The sequence below is a fragment of the Gavialis gangeticus genome, unplaced genomic scaffold (assembly GCF_001723915.1).
Source record: "Gavialis gangeticus isolate Ggan-Ray unplaced genomic scaffold, GavGan_comp1, whole genome shotgun sequence".
Taxonomy (NCBI): Eukaryota; Metazoa; Chordata; order Crocodylia; family Gavialidae; genus Gavialis; species Gavialis gangeticus.
The window spans coordinates 60670515-60694590 of NW_017729024.1; the positions used below are offsets into that span (position 1 = coordinate 60670515).

A 24076-nucleotide genomic window follows, 5' to 3' on the forward strand; every position below is an offset into this window, starting at 1 on the left:
ATCAAGCTTTGAATCAGGCAGTACCCTGCCCAGACTTCTTTAGGAGAATCCCCTGGTGACAGAGACGTGTGGCTTGGGGTGATCCAAAAAGGATTTTCACCCATAGCCCAAGCCACAAATCATTTCATTCAGTTCTACGTAAATAGTACACAGCTCTGGAGGGCAAAAATTGATAGGGTGACATGCAACAACAGAGATTCAGGTCAGGCAATTCTTGAGGAAAAGTCTCCAGGTGGTAGTTATGTGTATTCTGGGCTGATTTGAAGAATATGTTACCTGATAATCCTGCCCAAATTCAGATGCAAATTTGCGGCTAAGTACAGAGCACATAGGCCTAGGGCCTGTCAAGTTGGCACTTGCAAACCAAGCACAGGGTTGGGCAGGATTCTGCCCAGGCTTCTTGGGGAGATTCCTCTGATGACAAAGATTTGCAGTCTGGGGTGACCCAAGAAGGTTTTCCAGCTATAATCCCAGCCCAAACCCAACCTGTTGTTCAGGCCTCAGGGCCTGTGAGTTGGCAGCATGGCATTCACAAATTGAGCTTCAGGTTGGGCAGAACTCTGCCCAGACTTCTTTGCAAGAGTCCCCAGATGCCAGAAATGTGAGGTCTGGGATGGCCTGAAAAGGATTTCCACCTGAAACACCATCCCAAATCCAGCTCTTTATTCAGGGCCAGGGGCCTGTGAGCGGCATCCTGGCACTCACAAACCAAGCTTTGGGTCAGACAGGACTCTACACAGGCTTCTTCACGAGAATCTCCCAATGGCAGAGGTATGCATTTTGGGGTGATCAGAAGAGAATTTCCACCAGTAATCCCAGCCCACACAGTTTCTTATTCAGTGCTATATACATAGTGCACGTTTGGGGGACCATCAGCAGGCAGGCTGGCATGCAAAAAATGAGCTACAGGTTAGACAACACCGTGCTCAAACTTATTCAGAACGGCCCCCAGTGGCAGAGACATGCATTTTGGGGTAACCTGAAAAGGATTTCCACTCAGTCCAAACCCAGCTCCTTATTCAGGCTTGGGGGCCTGGCAGTAGGCAGCCTGGCACACAGAAACCAAGCTTCAAGTAGGGCAGGATTCTACCCAGGCTTCTTCAGGAGAGTCCCCCAGTGGCAAAGATGTATGTTTTGGGGTGACCCAAACAGAATTTCCACTACTAATCCCAGCCCTAAACCAGCTCCTTCTTCAGCACTCTATACAGAGCATGCAGGCCTATAGCCTGTGAGTGAACAGCCTGGCACTCAGAAACTGAAGTTCAGATTAGGCAGGACTCTGCCCAGGCTTCTTTGGAAGACTCCCCCAGTGATAGAATTTTGTGTTTCAGGGTGACCCAAAAGGATTTCCACCCATAATCCCAGCCCAAACCCAACTCATTATTCAGGCCTGTCAGTTGTCAGGGTAGCACTCACAAACCAAGCTTTGGAAGTTCCCCATTCACTAGACCTTGTGTTTTGGGATTATCCAAAAAAGATTTCCAGCCACAATCTCAACCCAAATCCAGTTCCTTATTTGGGGCTAAATATGTAGCATAAAGACCTGGGGGCCTGTGAGTTGGCAGCCTGGTACTCACAAACTGAGCTTTGGGCTCAGCAGGATTCTGCCAGGGCTTGTTCAGAAGAGTCCCCTGGGAGTAGAGACATGTGCTTTGCGGTGACTTGACAAGGATTTCTACCCATAATCCTAGGTGATACCCAGATCTTTATTCAGGCCCAGGGGCCTGCAAGTTGGCAGCCTGGCACACAGAAACCGAGCTCTGGGTCAAACAAGACTCTGCCCAGACTTCTTTGAGTGATTCTTTTTGGTGGCAGTTGCTTGTGCTCTGGAGTGACCCAAAAAAAGATTTTCACCCGAAGTCCTAGCTCAAACGCAATTCCTTATGTAGTATGAACTGAACTAATGTAGTTGATGTTAACATAGATTACGATAGTAGTGAAATAGTGGATTTATAACCATGTTAGTCTTATCCTATAAGTAACTTGAAAACTCCATTTTGTATTCTCTTGCTTGACGTAAGTGTATGATCTTTTGTGTATGAGGATGTGACAAGGATAAATGGTGAGAGAATGGCATAGAGACAGAAAAGAAAGATGTAACTGTTTGTGTAAGCAACAAGGCACCAAATGTGTAAGGTACCAGTAAGTAAACTAATTAATTGATGGCTAAAGAATCCCTTTAGATAACCAAGAGGAGGAATGTGCACATCCTGCCAGATGTGTAGCAAGTACACTTCAAGGCTGAGATAGCAACTTCTACAACCAAACTGATCTCGGGCTGAGATAAGCAGAAGATGGATGAGAAACAACTGCAAAAACAGAAATTGGGTATGGAAAAACCCCAAAGTGCTGAACAAAGAATGCCAATCCCTATAAAAGAGGACTCTGGAAAATGCCAGGTTGGGTGAGCCTCTCTCTGCTGCTTTCTTCGGAGCATAGATGCGTCTGTTCACCCCACTCCAGCTGCTGTCTTCATCTTCCTCTCAGCAGGCCTCGGCTGGCCACCCAGTGCTACTATTGAGCAACTGCTGCTGGTAACTATAACATCTGAATGGAATGGCTGTTTTGTGTATGTGTATGTCTGAGTGTAACAATGTGTATGATGATATGTGTATGTTTGTATTAATGTTGTGTCTGACCTTCCACGTCTCATTTATGTAATCAACAAAAGCAGCATTTTGCCTTATCCCCCTTTATAAGGTCTCTCTCTTGATTTGATTAAATTGAAACGATACGTAACACTTATTTAGTGTCATACACATAGCACACAAGTTTAGACAGGTTCTCATCAGTGAGCAGACTGGCAGGCAAAAAAACCAAGCTTTGGTTCGAGCACCACCCTACTTAGGCTTATTCAGAAGTGTCCCCTGGTGACATAAATATGTGTTTTGCGGTAACCCAAACAGGATTTTGCCCCACAATCCCAGCCTAATCTCAAGTCTTTTTTCACAGCTATGTACTCCATACATATTTTAAATTTTTATTAGTAAATATACATTTTTGATAGGGCCGTCAATCGCAATTAACACGCTAATTGTTGTTCAAGTTAATTTTTGTAACACATTAATTGGACACGTGGTTTTCAACGTTGCACGGGGGGCCGATTGAGGCCCCCATGGTGAAGGAGGGAATGGGGCAGGGGAAGGGCGGGTCATGGGACAGAGCTGCAGCTCATCCAAGGATGCAGTGGGGGGATGCTCCCACCACTGCATGCACCCCCAAGGGGAGGCACAGGGGACACATGCCCCCCAGATTTGTGCACAGGGAAGAGGCAAGCTGCCACTGTGGACTGCAGCCCCAGGAGTCACATGCTAGCTGTGCTGTGTCCCCTACCCATCCAGCAGTGGGAGGCACAGCATGGCATCGCACAGCTCCCAAGGCCAAGGCAGTGGGGCTCAGAGCCCAGCACACAGCAGCAGCCCACTTCTGCCCAATGCACAAATCCAGGGGACATGTGCCTCCTCTGCCTGCCCCTGGGGGTACACACAGCTGCAGGAGCAGTCCCCACATCCCTCTGGATGAGCCAGCCACAGCTCCATCCCATAACCCGCCCCAGCTCCTGCCCCATTCCCTCCCACACCATGGGGGCCTTGATCTGCCCCCTGCCCCTTCCCTCCTTCTCCACAGACTTACCTTCTGAGTGGTGTCTGTCTGTGCCTGTGTGCATGTCTGCCCTTCACTCCCAAGCCACAGCCTCCCCAGCCCTGCTGCTGCCCCTGACTCCTGACCCACAGTACCTCACATCCTGCCAGGATATTCAGGAACCCCCCCTCCCAAGAGTCCAACCCCACCCCCACAGCCCCCCACACTCCACAAATTCCTTCTCCCCCCACACACCCCAACCATACAAAGTTCCTGCATAATTCTGCATAACTCTGAATTTTCTGCACATAATTGAGTTTTTAGCTCTGTGATTAAAATTGCGATTAATTGCAACTATAATTTTTTAAATCACGCAACTAATTGCAATCAGATTTTTTAATCGTTTGACAATCCTAACTTTTGATGATATCCTAACTCTTTAGCCTGTGTTATTCATTACTAACAACCTTTATTTGTGTAAGGATTAGCTTTGAAAAAGGAACCAGGAATAAAAGAACCAGGAGTGAGAAACCAACTTCAGCCTCATGTTTTGATGATTTCTATTTATTCTTCTGGACACTTGAAATGTCACCTATAATCCCCAAATCCTTTTTGCACAGATTGCTGCTGAAGACAAGAAAGTTGCCCACTAGCTAAAAATATAAGAATTTTCCAAATTTACTTACCAACCACAGAGTTTAACAACTCTAAAATGTTATACAAGTAATACTTGAGCAGAGCACTAAATCAGACATAACTAACAGGATTACATGACAGCATAAACAAAAGGTTTCTCATATTAACCACAGCACATACTGTTTGCAGGTTATCAGAAATAAGATTAAATAAGGAGAGTCACTAAAATTCCAACTAAAGAGAAAAGGTATTGCAAGAGGAAACTACATACAAGTTTCAAAGTATTATAGCATCAAGAAAACTAAATCAAAGATTTACCGTACAGCAAAAGTTCATTACTGGTGCAACTATCAAGTGTAACAGGGTTGCACTCCAGGGGTGGCTGTGATGCCCCTCAAGCCCCCTCCGCCCATGCCTCCTTGACCTTCTCTTGACAAACTCCCTTTCACCTCACCTTGATGAAATGATACTTTTAGGAAAGGGAAGCTTCCCAAGGGCTTCCCAAGCCTGATTTCACCCTCATGACCACAGGTGTCCATGGTCATTGCTTTAAGGACCAATTATGTAGCTCTGACTGCTCCTTTGCACCACGCCCTTACCTCACAGATGATATGCTGAAACATGCCCTTCCTGGACTAGAGACTCCCAGCCGCAGTCCTTGCCCCTCCTGGGCTATAGGCTCCTTAGTCCCCTCAGTCTCCAGCTGTGAGCTCCAGTCTCTGGACCCTCTCTCTTGGCCCTAGCCCCACTCCTAGGCCAGGTAAGACTCCTGGGCTCCTCTGCCCCACCAGTCACCAGCTGTGGCCCTGCTCAGCCTTTGGCCCCTAGACCAGAGAAACCTTTGGGTTCCTCTGGCCTTTCTGAGGCTCAGCCCTCCTAAGCTTCAGACCTCTGGGCTCTCTGGCCCTGCTGATACTTGGCCCTCTCTCTAGGCTCTGGCTCCACACTCTGCTCTCTGGCCCTCATGCTCTACCCTATCACCAGGCTCCGGCCTTACTTCCAGACATCTGACCCTCTCTCAGGCCTGCTGGGACCTCCTCCACCACTTAGTCCCTTCCACAAAGCACTAGCATTGCTTACTGCAGCTCAGATGTTACCCAGGAGCCCTGCTGCAGCCCCACTGCCAGGAGGACCTCTCCCTGAAACGCTCAGGGCAAGCCTGCCTGACCCCAGACTTATATGGCTCAAGCCAGGCCCCCTCTGGGTCAGGTGTCTCCTTAATTGGTCCCTACCACCTGCCTGCTGCTTCTCCCTCAGCTTTTCCTCTTCAGGTGACAGGCACACTAAGCACTCCGTCACGCAAAGTGCAATAAACCCTGCACAGAAAAATACTGTCAGAATGCCTGTGAATTTTTTCTGTGCTTATCACAAATATCATGGGCCACAGCTCATCTTCAGGTGTACCCATGCAATTCAAGGACTTCCGTAAGAGCTGTAGGTGTACCTCCAGGGCAGAATTCAACCTCGAGTTACCAGGAAACACTTCTAGGTTCAGATTTTCTTGGCTCACTCTTATATCTGAAAAACCATCTCCATCAACATTCCTAGGGCTCACTCAGACACTGAACAGGAGGGGACAATGTTCAGTAGCAAAGAGCTGGAGGAAACAGGGTGATCTAGCTGAAGTAGCAAAGTTTATTCTACTGCTCAGTCACAACTGCTGACGGCCCAGGCTCACTGACTGGAACATCCAGTTTTGAATCTCTTATTGCTTTCACTAAACAATGTATGCACAAAACATAATAAATCAGTAGTGCTCGACCTCCCACCATAGTCTGGCTCACAAGGCCACATCATCTGGTCTGTGGGTCTCTTCATGGGTTTAGAAATTTGGTGGCAGCTCCACTGACACCAAATTTCCAGACCCATGGATAACCCTTCAGGCTGAATGATGTAGCCATACATATTAAATCATGTCAGTGCACAGTGGGGCTGATGTAGAGGGATCATTCTACAGATGAATTCAGTAACCAGAACTGGGCTCACGTGCTAGATCGCACTTGCAGACCAACCCCACATGTCCACCACGTACTGGATCTGGCCTGCAAACCAGCCCTGTGCCACTTATCCAGCCTACAAAGCCAGAAGGTTGAGCACTGCTGGAATAAGTAACAGAATAGTACATTTACTGCAGCTGGGGGACTAACAAGTTCAGATGATATTTATAAAACTTAATACATTCAGCTGGATACCAACTTCACAGATAGTTGACATTTGGAAGTACCTTGGCCACTTGAAAAAACAGCAAGTTTCTTAGAGAAGTCCACCATAAAAGCTCATGTACAAGCATGACTTAATGGACACCAATGTAAGAGGATCCCTACCCCTGTTACTGAAAGGAAGAGAGCAGAACAGAGGTAGCCAGCAGAGCAAGTGCTGCTTGCAGAGAGCCTGACAGCAAGGAACAGCAGGTAAGAGGGGCAGAAGCATGAGAACAGAACTCTCCTGAAAGAGGAGGAACCTGAGTTCATTAGAAGAGGAGAATCTTCTGCCTGCTGAAAGCAAGTGTACCGAAGGGGTGAGGATTTGATTGAGAACTGTTTATGTTTACCGGGGAGGGGAGTGTTGTTGAGGACAGTTTATGTGCCCAGTGAAGTTCTGTTTTTGTTTATATCCCCCACAGGCCTGGAAACAACAGGAAAGAGGGGTCAGGGGCTGCACAGCAGAATGCAGAATGCTCTGCAAATTGTAGAGTTTTTTTCTTTTTGGCTTTTTCCTGAGAGGAACAAACCAGAGAGGAGAAGGGCTAGAGACAAAGTTGATGCCTTACCACAGAGCTGAGGCCTGGATCCAAGAAAGAGGAAGCTGCTGAACAAAGATGTGAGGAGGCGTGGCTGAAGCCCAGGCCAGGATCAGGGACCTGGGGCCTGAAGCGAGGATGGTCAGGAGACCAGATAAACACAGATTGAGTAAAACCTGTGAGGCTATGGGGGTGGCTGGAGGCCACAATTCTTGCCCTTAAGGTGACTATGGCATGTAAGGCCAGGATTACAATTGCTAGGGTAAAAAACAGTAGAGGTGGCAGCAGACTTAGCATTGGACTCCCCTTTTCTGACACGAGACAACCTCTTCCAGATGCTTTGTTTCCACCAAGGCAGGGCACGTAATTGAAAGGAGGAAAGGATCATAAGGGAACTGGAGCAGTACAGCATTAGCCTGCAGGTAAACCCGTCAAATCCACCTTCCAGGTGGGTTCAGTCACAACCAGATGCAAAACGATACATGGTAGGGCAGTAGTCACCAACCAGTCAATTGCTATCGACCGCAAAGCCTCTGACAGTTGATCTCAGTCTGCGGGGGCTGAGATAGAGCCAAGGCAGTACACAAGGTAGGTACCAATCGGAGCCCAAGTGGTACACAAAGGTAGTTACTGATTGGAGCCTGGGCAGCTCATCCAGGCACGGGGGACTCCTGCCGCTACACGCACCCTGGTGAAGGCCCCCCCAACCTGTGCACAAGGTGGAGGCGGCTGCCGCCACACTCTGAGCTTTGTGCCCCAAGCCCCACTGCAGCTGCCCTGGGAGCACTGTGACACCACATGCATCCCCCCACCCTTACTCCTTGCAGGTGACGTTGGCAGCAGCACATGGGGGAGCAGGCTTGGGCCACGGGAGGGACGAGACCACAGCTCTGGCCTTGACCCACCCCTCCCACCTACCATAGTCACCACCTGCAGGGCCCAACATGGGAAGAAGAGATGGTGGGGGGGGGGGGAGGACTGAGCCCGACAGGTTGGGGGAAGAGTGGTTGCGCTGCAGCGGCAGTGGGGGGAGGAGAGAAGTGGGCCTGGGCCCCACATGGTGGGGAGGGGGGAGAAGGACCAAGCCCAAGCCAAGGGAGAAGCCGCCCTGCTGTTGCAGGGGAAGCAGTGGGCCCAGGCCAACCCAGCAGCAGCAGGGAAATGGAAGGAGGGGGCTCAGAGTCAACAGGGAGGGAGGAAGGGGTGGGGAGGAGTGGACCTGGGCCCAAGGGCAGGGAGGAGGCTCGCCCCTCCCCTCCCCCAGCCACTGCCATGTCAGACCAAGCCCACTGCTCCCCCCCACCACTGCGGTGGGCTGGCTTTTCCTCTGGCTTGGGCTTGGACGTCCTCCCCTCCCTCAGGCCCAGGCCCACTCCTCCCCCACCTCCCCGCATCAGCTCTGAGCCCGCTTCTCCCATTCTGCCACTGCCACCAGGTCGGCCCAGGCCTGCTGCTCCCCCCACCATAGCGGGCCAGCTTCTCCCCACCCTCAGGCCCGGTCCTCCCCCACATCAGGCCCAGGCCCACTTCTCCCCACCCCTGCCACTGCAACAGGGAGGTGGGGAGCAGGCCCAGGCCCCAAGGAGCAGGAGGTAAAGGGGGAGCGGGCCCAGGGGCACAGGGCTCTGTCTTTGCACGCTCCCCCTCCCCCCCAGTCATTCCTGACAGGCAATTTGCTAGTACTGTTCTTAACTGCATAATACAATACTAGTCCCAATCTGTTACTTATTACTTGAACTTTAACAAACACCGCTGATCTTCATGGCAGTTAAGATGCATAAACTGCTGAAGCAAATTTGCTTCATAGTAACCTATATTCTCTCTTTGCCTACATAATTGGTGAAACTAACTAGAAGCCATCGTTTTCAACAGCCCTGAACTGAAGAAGGATTTGCTTTTACTGCAGCAGTAGCGTATCCAGCACCAGGAGTAAGTAAGTATGCTGCCACCACCTGAACCCACAAACTAATTCCAAACCAGAAATACATCAGTGATGCTGCTCCAGACTCATTCCCTGTGACTGGTCTTGAGCCCTCACTCTCCAGCATGCCTGAGAGCAAGCACTGGGGACTGAGGAGCTGCCTCACTGGTGAACTTCTGGATCTGAAATGTGGCTGTTGACTCATCTAGTTGGGTCATGCTCAGGACCTGCCCCTCAGTACTAGGACAGGCTGCTATCAAGGTAAAGAAAAGCCCTACGTCCTTGCCATTTCAAGGCTGCTATTACAGGCAAAAGGTTCTCCAAGAGTGCAGACAGATGTTTAATAAAGGAAACATTTCAGTCAGGGGACATGCATACCCCTGTGTGTTGCTCCTGGCCAGAACATCTCAAAATGCTGCAGCCTTCTCTAGTGCCAGCCAGGTTCTAAAGGATACTGTAGTTACCTCCAGCTCTGTTCTTTGCTTCCCCCTCCCTTCACAGGTAATGGAGAGGGGAGAAAAAAGAGCCTAGACTGCTAAGAGGGGTCAAGCAGGGATGGGAGGAGTTGGGGAAGTGGGGGGAAAATGTTCCCAAGCTCCAGAGCCTGACACTCCAGCTCCAATCCCTTCTACGTCTCCTCTCTCCCCAGCCAAGCAGAGGGAGAGGGGCAGAAGCCTATAAGTTGGAAGTCTTGTGGCGGTAAAGAGAGTGGTATGACCAGCACCAACAGCAGTGGGGGTCCCCATGGGGACCCAGTGACTGAACAGATGGAAAACTGTCATGCATACATAACCACAGTGAAACACTAAAACAGTGCTTCATTTAAAGTACTATTTTGGAGCATTTCACCCACTTCTGGAATGTTTCAAAGTGCTTGCACATTTGTCCAACTGGCCCTTTGAGACCTTTTAAAGGTATTTGAAACATTGTAATTGTTACATCTGATCACACCCTGAAAACCAGGTAAGGAGCCCTAAAAAGGTGCAAAAAGCTTAGCAATGGCTATTCCTGTAGTAAATGAACATTGCTTATTTTGAGTAACAGCTTTTTTCAATCCCAAGATCATACACTTAAAACAGAGCACACTGTATCAACAAATCATACCAGTATATAAAATTTACTGTTTTTACTGGGCAGTGAAAAGCCACTATGAAGTAAAATTAACAACATTCTAAAGATTAAGTTCAAACTACTGTTGTCATTATGAACAGCTTCTTTAGTATATTCAGATGCTTTAAACCTTACCGCTTTTTTTTTTGAAAGCAGAGCTGACAAATAGCAGAGGTGTGTGTACTTCTTCCTCTGAGGAACCCCCATGGCTACCAGTTTCAGACATCCCATGGTCACCGCACACAACAAGTAAGTTAGGCAAAGAAGCCTCTCCTTCCTGCAACTCGCACAAAAAAAGACTTCAATTGTATTAAAGCAAAAACTATGCACACATTTAGAATTCTACTGCTTTTACCATTATAAAATATGAATACTTCCTGCAGGGATTCACATTTTTAAAATGGCACACCATCTTCACAGCACACTGGCTAAGATGCACTGTATTTTACTAAAATCTAAGACAGCCCTCCCCCGATGTTCCCTTCTCCCCCCTTACCATCACGCACAGGCTAGCTCTGCCTCAGGCTGGTGTTCCTCCACGGCATGGAGCACATGGAAACTCTGTTCCAGGCTCAGCCAATCAGCAGTGCTAACACTACTGCGTAGGCAACAGGGGCGGTGCTTCTAGGTGCTGTGCTCCAGGGAAGAAAGAGCCTGAACAGCATCAGCCAGTAGGGAAAGAGGGGGTGGGAAAGAAAAGGAGAGGCAAAGACTGGGGAGAGTAGGGAGGAAAGAGACTGGGGAGAGCAGGAGCATGGGGGTGCAAGTGGCAGGAAGGCTGCAGGGGGAACAAGTGGGGGAGCAGAGGGCAAGGGGGCTGCCTGACCCTGACCCCACCCACTGTTTTCCCTGCTCTGTAGCAGTGGGGAATGGGATTCAAGACAACCGTCCAATACTTGGATTCTATACCTGGAAAATTATAACAAATGTATACATTTTCCAAATACAGAATCTCATTATTGGGGTGTTGTCTTAAGTTAGGGTTACCATACATCTGCATTTTCCCAGACAGGTCCTCTTTTTTGGCGCCTCATCCTCATGTCCAGGCAGGTTTTTAAAATGAGAACAAATGTCCGGGTTTTTGCTTTGCCTCCACTTTTCCCAGGCATAAGCAGCTTGGATGTTTTAGGCTGGGAGCAGCAGGTAAGGTGATTGGCTATCAGGGATCATGGGCCCTGGCAAGTAAGAGAGAGACACAGAGAGAGAGAGAGAGAGAGAGAGAGATAAGCAGGCAGAGGGAGTGCATGTGTGTGCACGCACACACGCAAGCAGGAGCTGTATGGGCAGCAGGGCTGGGGGGACAATGGACTCTGGGTCAGGAATGAGGGCCAACAGCTGCGGGTCAGAAGCAAGGGCCACCAGCAGTGCTGGGGAGGGGAGGCAGATAGCTGTGGGCCAGGAGTAAAGGGCACTACCAGAGCTGCAGGGCAGCGGGCTGTGGGTTGGGAGTGAAGGGCAGGGCACAGGCATATCACTGCCCCCACCCAACAACCATATACCCCTCCTTCTCTCCTCCCCACAGCCCATGTTGTCTTCCTGCCCCCTCCCTCCCACAGGTGTCCTCTTTTTTGATCCTGGAAATATGGTAACCCTACTTAAAATCAAGGTCAATTTAAATTCAAGTAAATATGGTACACAGTAATTGTTAAATGCTATGCAGCCACACTTCAAGAATAACTACAGTAATTTCTCCTTCATTTTGAATCATAGATTGTAAAGCCGGAAGGGACCTTGGAAGATCATTGGATCCACCCCCTGCACCAAAACAGGAAAGATAACTGGAGGTCAGGTGACCCCAGCAAGTTGACTATCTAGGCTCCTCTTCAAGATTTCCAAGGTAGGTGATTGCACCACCTCTGGAAGGAGCTTATTCCACAGTCTGGACACTGACTGTGAAGAAGCTTTTCCTAAGGTTGAACCTAAATCGATCTTCCAGAAGTTTTCGCCCATTACCCCTAGTTTTCCCCTTGGGTGTCCTGGTGAACAGTTGCTCACCGAACCCTTGATGTATTCCCTTAGCGTAGTGATAAGCTGCTACTAGGTTCCCTCTCGGCCTTCTTTTCCTCAGGCTGAAGAGTCCCAGATCCCTCAGCCTTTCCTTGTATGGCTTGCCTTTTAAGACTCTGATCATACAAGTGGCTCTTCTTTGGACCCTCTCAAACTTGTCCATGTCCTTGTTAAAGTGTGATGCCCAGAACTGGACACAGGACTCCAGCTGCGATCTCACCAGTGCCAAGTAGAGCCGAAGAATCACCTCCTTGGTTTTGCTGGAGATGCATCAATTGACGCATGCCAGAGTATCATTTGCCTAACTGGCTACAGCATCTCACTGTCAGCTCATATTCATACCGTGGTCTATTATTACCCCCAGGTGCCTTCCATTCATGGTCCTGGTCAGTTTGGTGCCCCCAAGCCTGTAGGTGTGTTGGGGGTTGCTTGTCCCGCAGTGTAGCACTTTACATTTCTCGACATTGAACTTCATCAGATTCTGATCCGCCCAACTTGCTAGCTTGTCTAGGTCTGCCTGTATCTGTAGTCTATCTTCAAGCATAACCACACTCCCCATAACTTGGTGTCATCCACAAACTTAGCCAATGAGCTCTTCACCCCCACATCCAAATTATTAAAGATGTTGAAAAGTACTGAACCAGTAAAGGAACAGCTTCTATAGAGTCTGTTCTTTGTACAACCATAGATCTGGTTAAGCAGCTTCACTACAGAAACAGCTACATAGAAGTACTGTTGCTGTTGATGAGAACAGCTACTAAGCTAAAGATTCATGGCTCCATGAAAATAACCAAGTCAAGACTGGAGCTCTTGAGCCAACAATTTCTATAAAGAGGCTCTAATACAAATCAACAACTCTAACAAATACCAGAATCTCTCAAAGTGACCAGGCAGTTTAGGAGTAAAATTTATATTCTCCATTAAATAAACCCCTGATGTGCTTCTGTACCTATTAAGCAATATTAGTCATATCTAAATTTATGCATGGTTAGGGAGAAATTTTGCTTACAAACAAATATTAGCTAAACTTCTATTCCAGGGAAAATCCTAGAAACATTCATCAAAGAGGCTACATGTGACAAACTTGCAGAAGGCATGATACTGAACGATAGCCAGCATGGCTTCATCGCGGACAGGTCTTGTCTGACCAACCACATTTCTTTCTTCGATCAGGTGACTTGTCACCTGGATGAAAGAAAAGCAGTTGACATCATATACCCTGACTTCCAGAAAGCCTTTGACCTGGTATCCCACAAGGTACTGATCAGAAAACTGGAAGATATTGGGCTCAACTGCGGGACTGTCAAGTGAGTGCAAAACTGGTTGGATGCAGAGTCCAAATGAATGGATTGGTGTCGTCCTGGCAAGATTTGGGCAGCAGCGTACCCCAGGGGTCCGTATTTGGCCCAGTGCAGTTCAATATCTTCATCAACATACTGGATGAGGGGACGAAAAGCCCATTGGCCAAGTTTGCAGACAACACCAAGATATGGGGTTGTGCTGACACATCTGCAGATAGGCTGCAGATACAAGCAGACCTACACAGGCTGGTATGTTGGGCAGAACAGAACCAAATGAGGTTCAATGTAGAGAAATGCAAAGTGCTGTATCTGGGAAGAAGAACCCCCAGCACACCTACAGACTGGTCATCACTAACCTGACCAGCACTACAACTGAAAGGGATCCAGGGGTAACAATAGACCCCGGCATGAATATGAGCCAGCAATGCAATGCAGTACCCGCTAGGGCCAATAAAACTCTGGCATGCATCAATTGATGCATCTCCAGTAAATCCAAAGAAGTCATTCTCCCACTTTACTTAACATTGGTGCAGTCACAGCTGGAGTACTGCATCCAATTTTGGGTACTGCACTTCAACAAGGATGGGCTAAAGCTCGAGAGGGTCCAGAGAAGGGCTACCTGTATGATCAGGGACTTGCATGGCAAGCCATACGAGGAGAGGCTGAGGGATCTCAGACTCTTCAACCTAAAGAAAAGAAGGCTGAGAGGGGACCTGATTACGACTTACCACTATATGAGAGGCATACATCAGGGGCTCAGTGAACAACTATTCACCAGGGTGCCCTGGGGGAAAACTAGAAAAAACAGCCACAAACTCCTGGAAGATAGTTTCAGGATGAACATTAGGAAAAACTTCTTTACAACTAGGGTGTCCAGACTATGGAACAAGCCATCCCCAGAGGTGCTGCAATCATCTACCCTAAAGGTCTTCAAGAGAAGACTAAACAGTCACCTGGCTGACCTCAGATGTCTTTCCTGCTCATGCAAGGGGCTGGACCCGATGATCCTTCAGGGTCCCTTCCAGCCCTACGATTCTATGAAATGTTAGCAGGATGTATGTTTGAATTCTACAACTGCAATATAACACTTATTTTTAGGGGCGCACTGATAGAGAATTTTTGGGCCGATACCAATGGCCAATTTTTAACGAGTCATATAGGCCGATACTGATCCAGTTGCCAATATGCAGCCCAGCAGCTTGGAGAGCAGCATCTAGCTCAGGGGCGGGCAATTATTTTGGGCAGAGGGCCGCTTACAGAGTTTTGGCAAGCCATCAAGGGCCGCATGGGTAGCACCACCCCTTGATAGGTGCCCTGCCCCCTGGTCGCCATCTTGGGACCCTTAGTGCCACCTCCTAACCCCTGACCTTTGCCACCAGAAATCCCTCCCCTTGCCGCTCAAAGTACTCCTTTCAGCAAAGGGGTTTGCCATTTCAGAATCAGAAAAATACCAAACTGTTCTAAAAAAAATCAAAAACGTGTACTACAAAATTCATTAATTTCATTTCAAAAAATATTTTTGTCCTCATTTAAATGTGTATGTAGTGTACATAAAGGTGATAGTATCAGAGCTCAAAATGAAGTTCTTACTATTGTATATAGTGGGTAGGTGTGGGTTTTGTGGGGGGCTGTGTGCAGAGGGAGGGTGGCTGGGGAGGGTTATGGCTTGGGTGGAGGGGGAGGGTTTGCCCACAGTGCCCCCCTGCAGCAGGCAGAGGCCCCCCAGCACTTCTGCAGGCCCAGGTGCTGTGCTCCTGCTGCTCCTGCCCCCGGGCACTGGCACAGCCCTGTGCTTCCTCTTGCTGCCACTCCCCCATACCCACCATCTGCCACTGCTGCCCTTCTGCTGCTTCCCTGTCCCCTTGCCCCCCCACACTCACTGCTCCAACGCCATGCCCCAGCTGTTCCTGCCATCCCCGGCACTGCAGCTGGGCTGGAGGAGAGGAGGGAGAAGGGGAGTGGGGAAATGGCTGTGGTGGGCAAGGGAAGGGGCAGCGAGCAGTCGCATGGAGCACAGCAACAGCCAGGCAAGAGCGTGAGGCCAGGCTGGCAGGGCTCTATGGAGCTCGGCTGCACTGTACCAGGAGGGAGGCAGGGAAGCCGGGCTTGGGTGGAGGCAGAGGGTGTGCCCACAGCCTGCCCCCCACACGGCAAGCAGAGCCCCCACCAGCACTCCTGCAAGCCCGGGCACCGCTAGCTGCTCCTGATGTCCCCAGAGCTGAATCCCTGCCTCACCCCGCACACTGGGATTGGGCACCTGATTCAGCACACAAGTCCCAGGTCTCTCCACAGGTCCTGAAATTTGGCAGTGGGCAAGCAGTGCCACCATTCTTCTACCACCAAATTTCAGGATTCATAGAGAGCCCTAAAGAGGACTGTGGGCCAGATTTTGCCCACAGGCCAGCAGTCAAGCACCTCAGTCTATAACTATTAGATTTGTGTTAAGAAATACATGTTTCACCTTTGAGAGGAGAGAGAGATGAATCTTTTTAAGGATTTTATCCATTTCCTGCAGCTTTGGTCCCACCAAAGGGCTGTTGGGTCCGCTAATATGACCAATATGGTCCAATCCCAGGTAATGAAGTATTAGTATATCCCAGTCTTCTCTTTTTAACACTGTATCCAAATGCCTGGTAACATTATTGTCGACCTTAGGGATGAAAGCACAAATATTTTTCATAATCATTTCTCCCTTCTACTAGGAAGTAAGGAAATGTGAAAAAGAATCATTACATTCAAGTCTGACAGAAATTAGAGAAAGGTATAGGGTGCTTGCCAGTTCAAAGAAAAAGATAGATTATTTAGGCCCCAGCACAGATTTAGTATTTATGGTTGATTAACAAAAAATTAAGTGTCACATGTTCAGCCAATTTATGGTGTCAGAGTGGCAAACCAGCTACAAAGATATTCCACAAAAAACGTGTAACATCTCTGTAGCTGGTTAGTATGGCACCATAAACCAAGTATGTGGCATGCCCTCGTTCCGATTCTATCAGGAGCTGATTGTCAGCATTGGCACTGGGACCAGGGTTGCCACAGGGACTGGGACAGCCACCTTCCCAATGTTGAAAATGGGCTGCTAGGTGAGCGGGAAGCAAGATTCCTGGTGAGAAGAGCCACGAGGCTTTCTACAACTGAGCCCACTGTATGCCTTGCCACACAGCTCCTGCAGGAGCTGCGAGGCAAGCCACATTAAAATGCTGGGTTGCAGTAAGCCCCAGAGACTCAATCTATATTAATAGGCTTTTTTTTAAAGTTGGCTTGTATTAAAGTTAAGAGCAGATTGGACTGTTTAAAAATTCCACAAAGTAACAGTGTCTCACCAAAAGTGTTATGGGGAAGTCACATAAGTATTAAGGACAGTTATTCACATGCCCTTTGCCCTTGTTGCCTTATTACCATCATCCAAGCACCTTCCACATTCAAAATAAATAAATAAATAAAATCAATGGAAGAACAGAAGTCCCTAGTCTCATATCACAAACCCCATTTGAGAATAGTCTGCTCCAATCCAGTACTAAATGCCTTACAAAAGAAAGGCAACATTTCTCTAAGGAAAACATTCAGTAGATGTCTACTGAATATTTGTGTTCTCACTACATAGCTTGAATTTATAAAAAGCCACTCACCTCTGTAAAATCTGACACAAAAAATGACGTAGTTCCATCATATTCTACAAAATGCTTTGGAAACAGCTTAACCCAAGTGTCATCCCCATAAAAGATTATTCTTTTTCCAGCTGTTTTTGCCTGCCATATAAGATTGTCTTCCAGGAGCGCTGGAGAATTAAGGTTCATGATAATATCAATGAAACCTGGTAGGCTACCAGTCATCAGGGCCTGCAAAAAACATAACAAAAGCATGAAAGTATTTGATGTTTGGCTGAAAAAATGTAGTACCCTACCTGACATTAATTAGTAGCATTTGCTTTACGGGAAAGTCCAAGAAATCACATAATGAATAATTATGTAATAGCCTGCCCACAGGAGAAAGCCCAGGAGAAAAGCCAGTTGTGCCTAAACCTTCACTGGTATACTATAGCCTGTTATAGTTTTATCCTTATCTGATGCAACTAGGTCAGGGGCAGGCAATTATTTGGCTCAAAGACCACTTAAGGAGTTTTGGTGACCTGTTGCGGGCCAGGTCAGCACCACTAACACTCCTGCCCGCCCCGCCCCCTCCCAGCCCAACAACAGCTCACCAAAGCTCCCTAAGTGGCCCCTGTGAGCTTGTTGTGCTCAACCAGGCAGATAGGATGGGGCCACAGGTGGACAGGGAGTAGTATCCAGGAGGCAGATGGGTAGGTGGGGAGCAGCATTCAGAGGGCGTGGGCAGGTGGGGCTGGGGGTGAGATCACAGGGCAGTGACAGTGCAGAGTCATAGGCCAGGACCTGGGGCAGAATCGCTATCCAGTCCCCATACAATGAATCCTAATCGGCTTGACCCAGGAGGGGGACAGAGTGTACGTCTGTGACCCACACCCCCATGCCAGAATAGGTGGATGCAGGCAGCACCAGTACAGCACAGCTGTGGAGCAGTGCACCCCAGCAGCACGGGGCAGCCTCAACAGATTGCGACCAGATTAGGCTGCCCCATGGTGTCGGGCAACACTACACTGCAGCCATAGGTGTATATTCTACCCATTTATGGGTCAGGTTGGTCATGATCCATTGGGCAGGAAGCAGATTGCAGTTCTACCCCAAGCTCAGCACCACACTGTCACCACCTCAGGATCTCAATCCCGGCCCCAGCCACTGCTCCCTGTCTCCATAGGGACCCTGCCCCACCTGCTCCATCTGGTGCCTCGGCAGTAGATACGAGGCAAACAGGCCAGGGTGTATGCATACTCCACCAGCAGTGGGGCCAGGTCTGGAGGCAGTGGTGGCAACACTGGCAGCAGCAGCCAGAAGGAGCCGCTGCCACCAGGGCTGCTGGGAAATGGAATCCAGTTGCCATACTACTCCAGCCCCACTGTGCACCCAGGGACAGTGGGACCAGCCCAATGTGCCATGGACTAATCTGCCCCCCAAGCCTGGGCCAGGCAGGGCTGAGGGACCTGCCATGAGCTGGATAAAATCCCTTGGCGGGTCAGATCTGGCCCAATGGCCATATTTTGTCCACCCCTGAACTCAATGCTACACTTTATAGTGGCAACCAAAGATTCCCAATGTAAGCGATTTTGGTAACATACCATGTATTAAGCATGTATTTGTAGGGGCCTACTGCAATCACGATTTTGCAGTTTTTGTGGAAAACATTGAATCAGGTGTTTTCTGTAAAAATAGCGAGCTCTGTGATTGTGGTGGGCTTGCAGAAGGAAAAAACAACAAAAACAAAAAATTTACCAGCAGCAAAAAGGGCAGGAAGCCCTGCAGTACTGAAGTACTGGGGGTGGGGGGTAGAAAGGGGTGGGGAGAGGGAGCAAATCACAGGCTGAACCTGTGACACAGACTCAGTCCAGGAGCCAGGGCCAATCAGGGAAACAGCCCAAGAAGCAGAGATAAAGACTAAGAAATCCTTCAAGACATACAAATACATTTCAGCTCTGGACCATGTAAGGCAGTATCCTGCACGGTCCCTGCATGCAGACGGAGGCAGACTATTCTGTACCACCTTCAATGCAACTATGGATGTGTTAAAGAAAACCAGTATAGATGGACACCTAGAGTCCGAGGTGCACATGAAACAAAAGGCTGTTACAGAGGCTGAAAGTCAGAGGAAGAAACAAATGACCGTGTCCTTGCTGTGTAAAGGACCACAGAAAACAGCTTGGCAAAGCAAAAGACAGTATTTTCCCTCTTGGAGGCTTTCACAGTGGTAAACATTCTGCTGGAGAAATCTGATCACCCAAAGTTAAGGGACTACCTGAAACAAAATGTGCCAAATGCTGGCAGTGTTCCAGGTTGCAAACAAGCTTTACCAAGACTCTCTCTCTCTCTAGTGACTCCTTCACATGTACAGTTCACAAAGACTGCATTGGCACTGTATGGCTCCTCCTCTGCAGCCGATGAAGGCACCAGCTCTCAAGATAATTATGTGCTGCAACTTTTATTTGTACCTGTGAGCTGGACAGACCAGGACCTGTCTGTTTTTTAAAGAGAGGCAGTCCACCTGATGTTTGTCAATTTTTCTACTGTCTCAAGTCATCATGAAGGCAATTGTCAAGTATGGCTTAAAATTTAACAAGATCTCAGCTTTCCTGTCTAACACCACCATGTACATGTGAACAGCTCTCTGATGTGCTCCAAGTAATGCTGCTCAATGCAGTTCACGTCACTTGCAATATGCACATTCCGTCTTTAGTAAGTGACATTTGTCACACGCAGTTCCCTGATGTGGAGAGCCTGGTGTCCTCCTTCAGGAAAGCCTTCAAGCCATAAGGTCTGGTACACAGAGTCCCTCACCACATGTGGGGACTAACATGCCACTGTGTTGCTGCCACCACAACCCATGCTCACACGGTGGAACTTGTGGTTCAGTGCAGTCCATTACCACGCACAGCGTATGTAGTACTACCAGCAGTTTGTGAGCAAGGAGCTGGAAATCATACCAAGCACACAGTGCATGTTTAAGCTTTGCGATCTCCTGGAACAGGGAGACATTTGTGGCAGAAAATGTCACCCAGTTCATGGAGCTTCTAATGTAGCTTGAAGGCTGACAGGCTGTGATCGACCAAGCACACAAGCTGATGGATTTGATAAGCTGGGTTGAAGACATGGCATCAACAAGAACTGTCACACTGTCCTTCTGAAAACTAGCAGAGAAGGAACCTGTTCCAGGGAACAGCTGCAAAACTGAATCAGTACTGTAGGCATGGCCTGTCTAAACCTCTGTGATAGTGACAACTGGCTGCCTCTTTCCTTAGTGCTGTTCACATTTTGGACCCCAACCAAGTGCCTGTTCTAAAGTTGTGACCCTCAGCTACTGAAATCAATCCCCGGATGGCAGAAGGATGACAACGAACATGCTGCTTACAAGAACTTTGTCAAAGAGTGCCGAATACCTGTACCTATGCCTGTGTTTTGGGCTGTGACTGGTTTCCACATTTGTATGCCTTGGCAAAATGCTGCCTCATCAATCCTGTGAACTCAGTAAATGGTGAGCGTGCCATCTCAGTGTGTAGGCAAATGTTCATCCAGCAGAGACAGAGGATGTCAGCAGTTACTGTCAGTGGATGCTGCATGCTAGCATTTCACAGCATGAACTGCTTGTCTCAAGGTTAGCATTGAGTAAATTCCTTTTTATAACACCCTTTAATAAAGTACTGTCATGGTATTAGTTACAATTCATGTTGTGTATAGCTTTAATTTCATAAGACGTTTCAGTTTAGAGTTTAATTAAATGCTTAGATTGCTTGATAATGTTTCCATTAATGGCTTTTGCAGGCTTAATCCCCCAATTAAGCCCATGGAAGTCATTAATGGTAAGCAATTAAGCCACAGTTCCAGGCCATCTGCCAATCTTGAGGGAGGGATGGGACCCTTGGCCAAACAGAGGCATGTGGGGAGAAGGGGCCCGCCATGACATGCCCGTGAAAGTGGCAGCCGGCACTGCGATCTGCCCATGAGATCAGCCAGCTGCCTACTCTTTGACAAGACTCCTACATATTTGTATACCCTCAAAGGTGGCAACAGAAGCTTAGAATAGCAATGTACTATCTACTAAATACTAAAATCAGCTCCAACAATCACAATCTCTCTCAAGCAAATTTCAAGCAATCACAATTGTCAAAGAGAGGATGGGAGAGAGGATGAGAGAGAGAAACGTGTATACAAACTTGTCTATTTTCCCTGACTATTCCCATATGTGAACACTTGTTCCAGAATAAGAGCATCTTAGCAAGGTGGAATAAGTTATGGAGACAAGGCTCTCTTATGAATGAGCATTAGTGAAGACAAGACCCAAGAAAATACATAGTAGGAGAAGCAAAGACATTCGTAAATGGCAGCCTACAGGCAGGCTAAAGTGAGGGAGATTAAGCATTGGAACAGGTTACCTAGACACTGCAGCTTTTCAGAGCAGGTTAGACAAACACTTAGTTTGGATGCTTAAGCAACGATATTCCTGCCTCGATCAAGCTATTGTATTAGATGACCTCCAGAGGGCCCTTCCAGCCTTGTTTTCCCATAATTCTACAGAAATTCCAAAACCCTCACCCAAGATTTCAGTATTGAGACACAATATTAGTTATAAGCCAAACTTTTTTATTACACATCTCTACCATTCTGAGAACTTTCACTGTAAAACAGTGGTTGTTTCTCACACACACCTCTGTGCAATAATAAAGAGATTACATTTGGACTGGAAGAGCTTGGATCTTTATTAGACATGCTCCATGTTCTATGCTGCTGCTTGCAGCCATGAGGTCCAGTGTGTGCTTGCAACCACTGAAAAATTTTCTAAACACATGGAGCTTGCTGGTGTCACCCTCCAAATCATCCCCACTACAACTCGTGTTCCAACCTGCAGGAACCTCAAGGTTGTTACAGCAGTATACATTTTGCAATATACACTTGGTTTATATGGCATATCTCTTTTATGCTGCTATGTCATATGGACAGAAGCAAAAGGGTATATTAATATAAAGTGTGTGCATGCACATGCGTGCGTGCGCACACATACACATGCGCGTATATTTTTTAAGTATGCACACACATGCTTGTGGTTGCATTTCATAGGATAAATCAGCAAGTCATATTTAAATCATATACAGCTTTACCAAAAATAAAAATTCTTAAAATTCTACCAGCTCTGGGTTTCCTTTTTGTTACACTGTGTCAATACTGACAAGTCATGCTTTACAGCTAGAAGGAATGTAAGATTTTTCTTTTTAATTTACCCTCTGATATTATAAGAATAATATATGTGGAGACCCTAATCTCACAGCTGCCATAAAATTTCAGGACAAGGGATTTCAGCAGTCCAGCTGATAAAGCAACCTGAGAGGTCACTTCTTAGTTACATCCCTGCTCATGTAATATTTATTCTGTTGAATTCAACATTTCTGCTTTAGAAGACAAAACTTCCACATTGCATAAATCCCTGTTATGCAACCAAAATGGTTAAAATGTCTCTCTAACATTACTATTCAAAGAACTCAATTTCAAAAGTCAGTTAAGGTTGCTAAGTGACTACAGAGGAATTTCTTACTGCATTTAAAAAAAACCTCAAGCACTTAAGAGCAAAGAAATGAATAGGTAAGGACACATCTTATACTGCCTATGTAAATACACTTCTATCAAAGAAAAAGTATTTATCTTCTTGTATCAGCCTTGAACTTACTTACAGATATCAGTACTTTTCTTTAACGGCACTCTGATAAACATATTTAATCAGTTTCTAAGATTTACATAACAGTCAAAGATGTTTAGTAAAATATGCAAAATGTTTAAAGGAATAATGACAATAATGATAATAACAGTGGTAATAACATTGATATTAACAATAAATAACAATAATAATAACAGTAATAATAATAATGACAGTGATTATTGTTGTCTAGAATAGCAATTGTTCCATTATTGTGTAAGTGCAATTGTCTAGAATAGCACCAAGGTCTCAAAGGCTGCACTGTGACTTGCACTTAGACAGAAATAAAACACCATTGTGTTCAACCTCCTGTCCATATAATTATCATGGTCTTCATTCAGACCATCTAAGGAGATAATCAGCCAGACTTGCACATAGGATCAAATCTTGAAGTAAAGAGCAAACCTAGAAGTGAATGTCCACTGCATCCAGCACATACTCTTGACTAGTTGAGGGTTCTGCCATGCTACAGAACCAATGTACAACTAGGCCACATCCACACAAGTGTTGATGTTTGTTTCCCTGGGGACAAGAAGCAGCAGAACACCTTGTGCCACTGCTACTTGTCCCCCGGGAATGCCAGTGCCACACAAATTCTTGCCAGGTTATCCCAGGTGGAATAGAAGAGGTTCAAGTCAGCAACTGTGTTGGCCCCAGCAGCCTTACTTGGGGTCCTGGGGACCAGGAAAGCTGTAGCCACAGCACTCCTGCAGCTGGCAACCTGCCAGCAGCTGGCATGTGGCTCCAGCTGGCTAGGCTGTGGTTTTGGGCGGCACATGCTGCCACAATATGCGCCATCCTGCTTTTTCTGCACGGGTTTTTTTGACCCCAGGATCTCCTAGGGTCATACCCCTCCCCTCCCCATGTTACAAGGAAGCAGCACAGAGAATGCCTGAATGTGGTGCATGGTACCACAGATGGGTCTGCAGCATCACATACCACATGGCTGCGCTCATCCGGACACAGCCCTAGGTGTGTTGCTTTACCACTTATCTAGTTTCAATCTGTCAAAGCCTAAATACTAAAATCAGCTCCAACAATCATAATCCCTCTCAAACAATTTAAAGCTATTTAACTGCATGCAAAGCTTGACATGGGAATGACCAGCTACTTGTACAAAGGAGACTAATGGCAATGAAGACCACTAAATCAAGCCTTAAGATACTTGATCCCTTTGGCCTGCTTACTAATTTTGGCCAAGTTATTTCAGTTCTGTGCTTCAATGTCCTCTCTCTACAAAATGGGGAAAGTGACACTTTCTTACTACATAAAATACTCAGATTAATTACCAGGAAGTCCAAGCTTAAATAATACCTTTAAACTGTCATCCACAGTTTCATATTTTAATGGTATTTTAATTTCCGCTAAAAACGTTAAAGAGACATTCCTTTACCAATGTAAATCTGGAGTTTAGGCCAAACCAGGTTTCTCAGCTGAACTTACAAAGATGGGCTAAAATATGCTTCTAAG

At 47.3% G+C, this 24076-nt stretch overlaps 1 protein-coding gene and 1 long non-coding RNA gene across 4 annotated transcripts in view; one reads left to right on the top strand and one right to left on the bottom strand.

Moving 5' to 3' along the window:
• PIGG (phosphatidylinositol glycan anchor biosynthesis class G) overlaps positions 1-24076 on the bottom strand; it is a 212498-nt gene that overhangs the window by 182428 nt on the left and 5994 nt on the right. For all 3 annotated transcript variants that reach the window (XM_019517143.1, XM_019517141.1, XM_019517144.1), the window contains 3 exons: positions 16927-17136; positions 15759-15947; positions 10125-10266 (listed from right to left, as the gene is read on the bottom strand). In XM_019517143.1, coding sequence (XP_019372688.1) covers positions 10125-10266; positions 15759-15947; positions 16927-17136 — 541 coding nt within the window. The remainder of the gene's footprint in view (positions 1-10124; positions 10267-15758; positions 15948-16926; positions 17137-24076) is intronic.
• LOC109297415 lies at positions 6449-11732 on the top strand. The gene is made up of 3 exons (XR_002097309.1): positions 6449-7181; positions 8812-8891; positions 11700-11732. It is a non-coding gene; the product is annotated as an uncharacterized LOC109297415 (long non-coding RNA).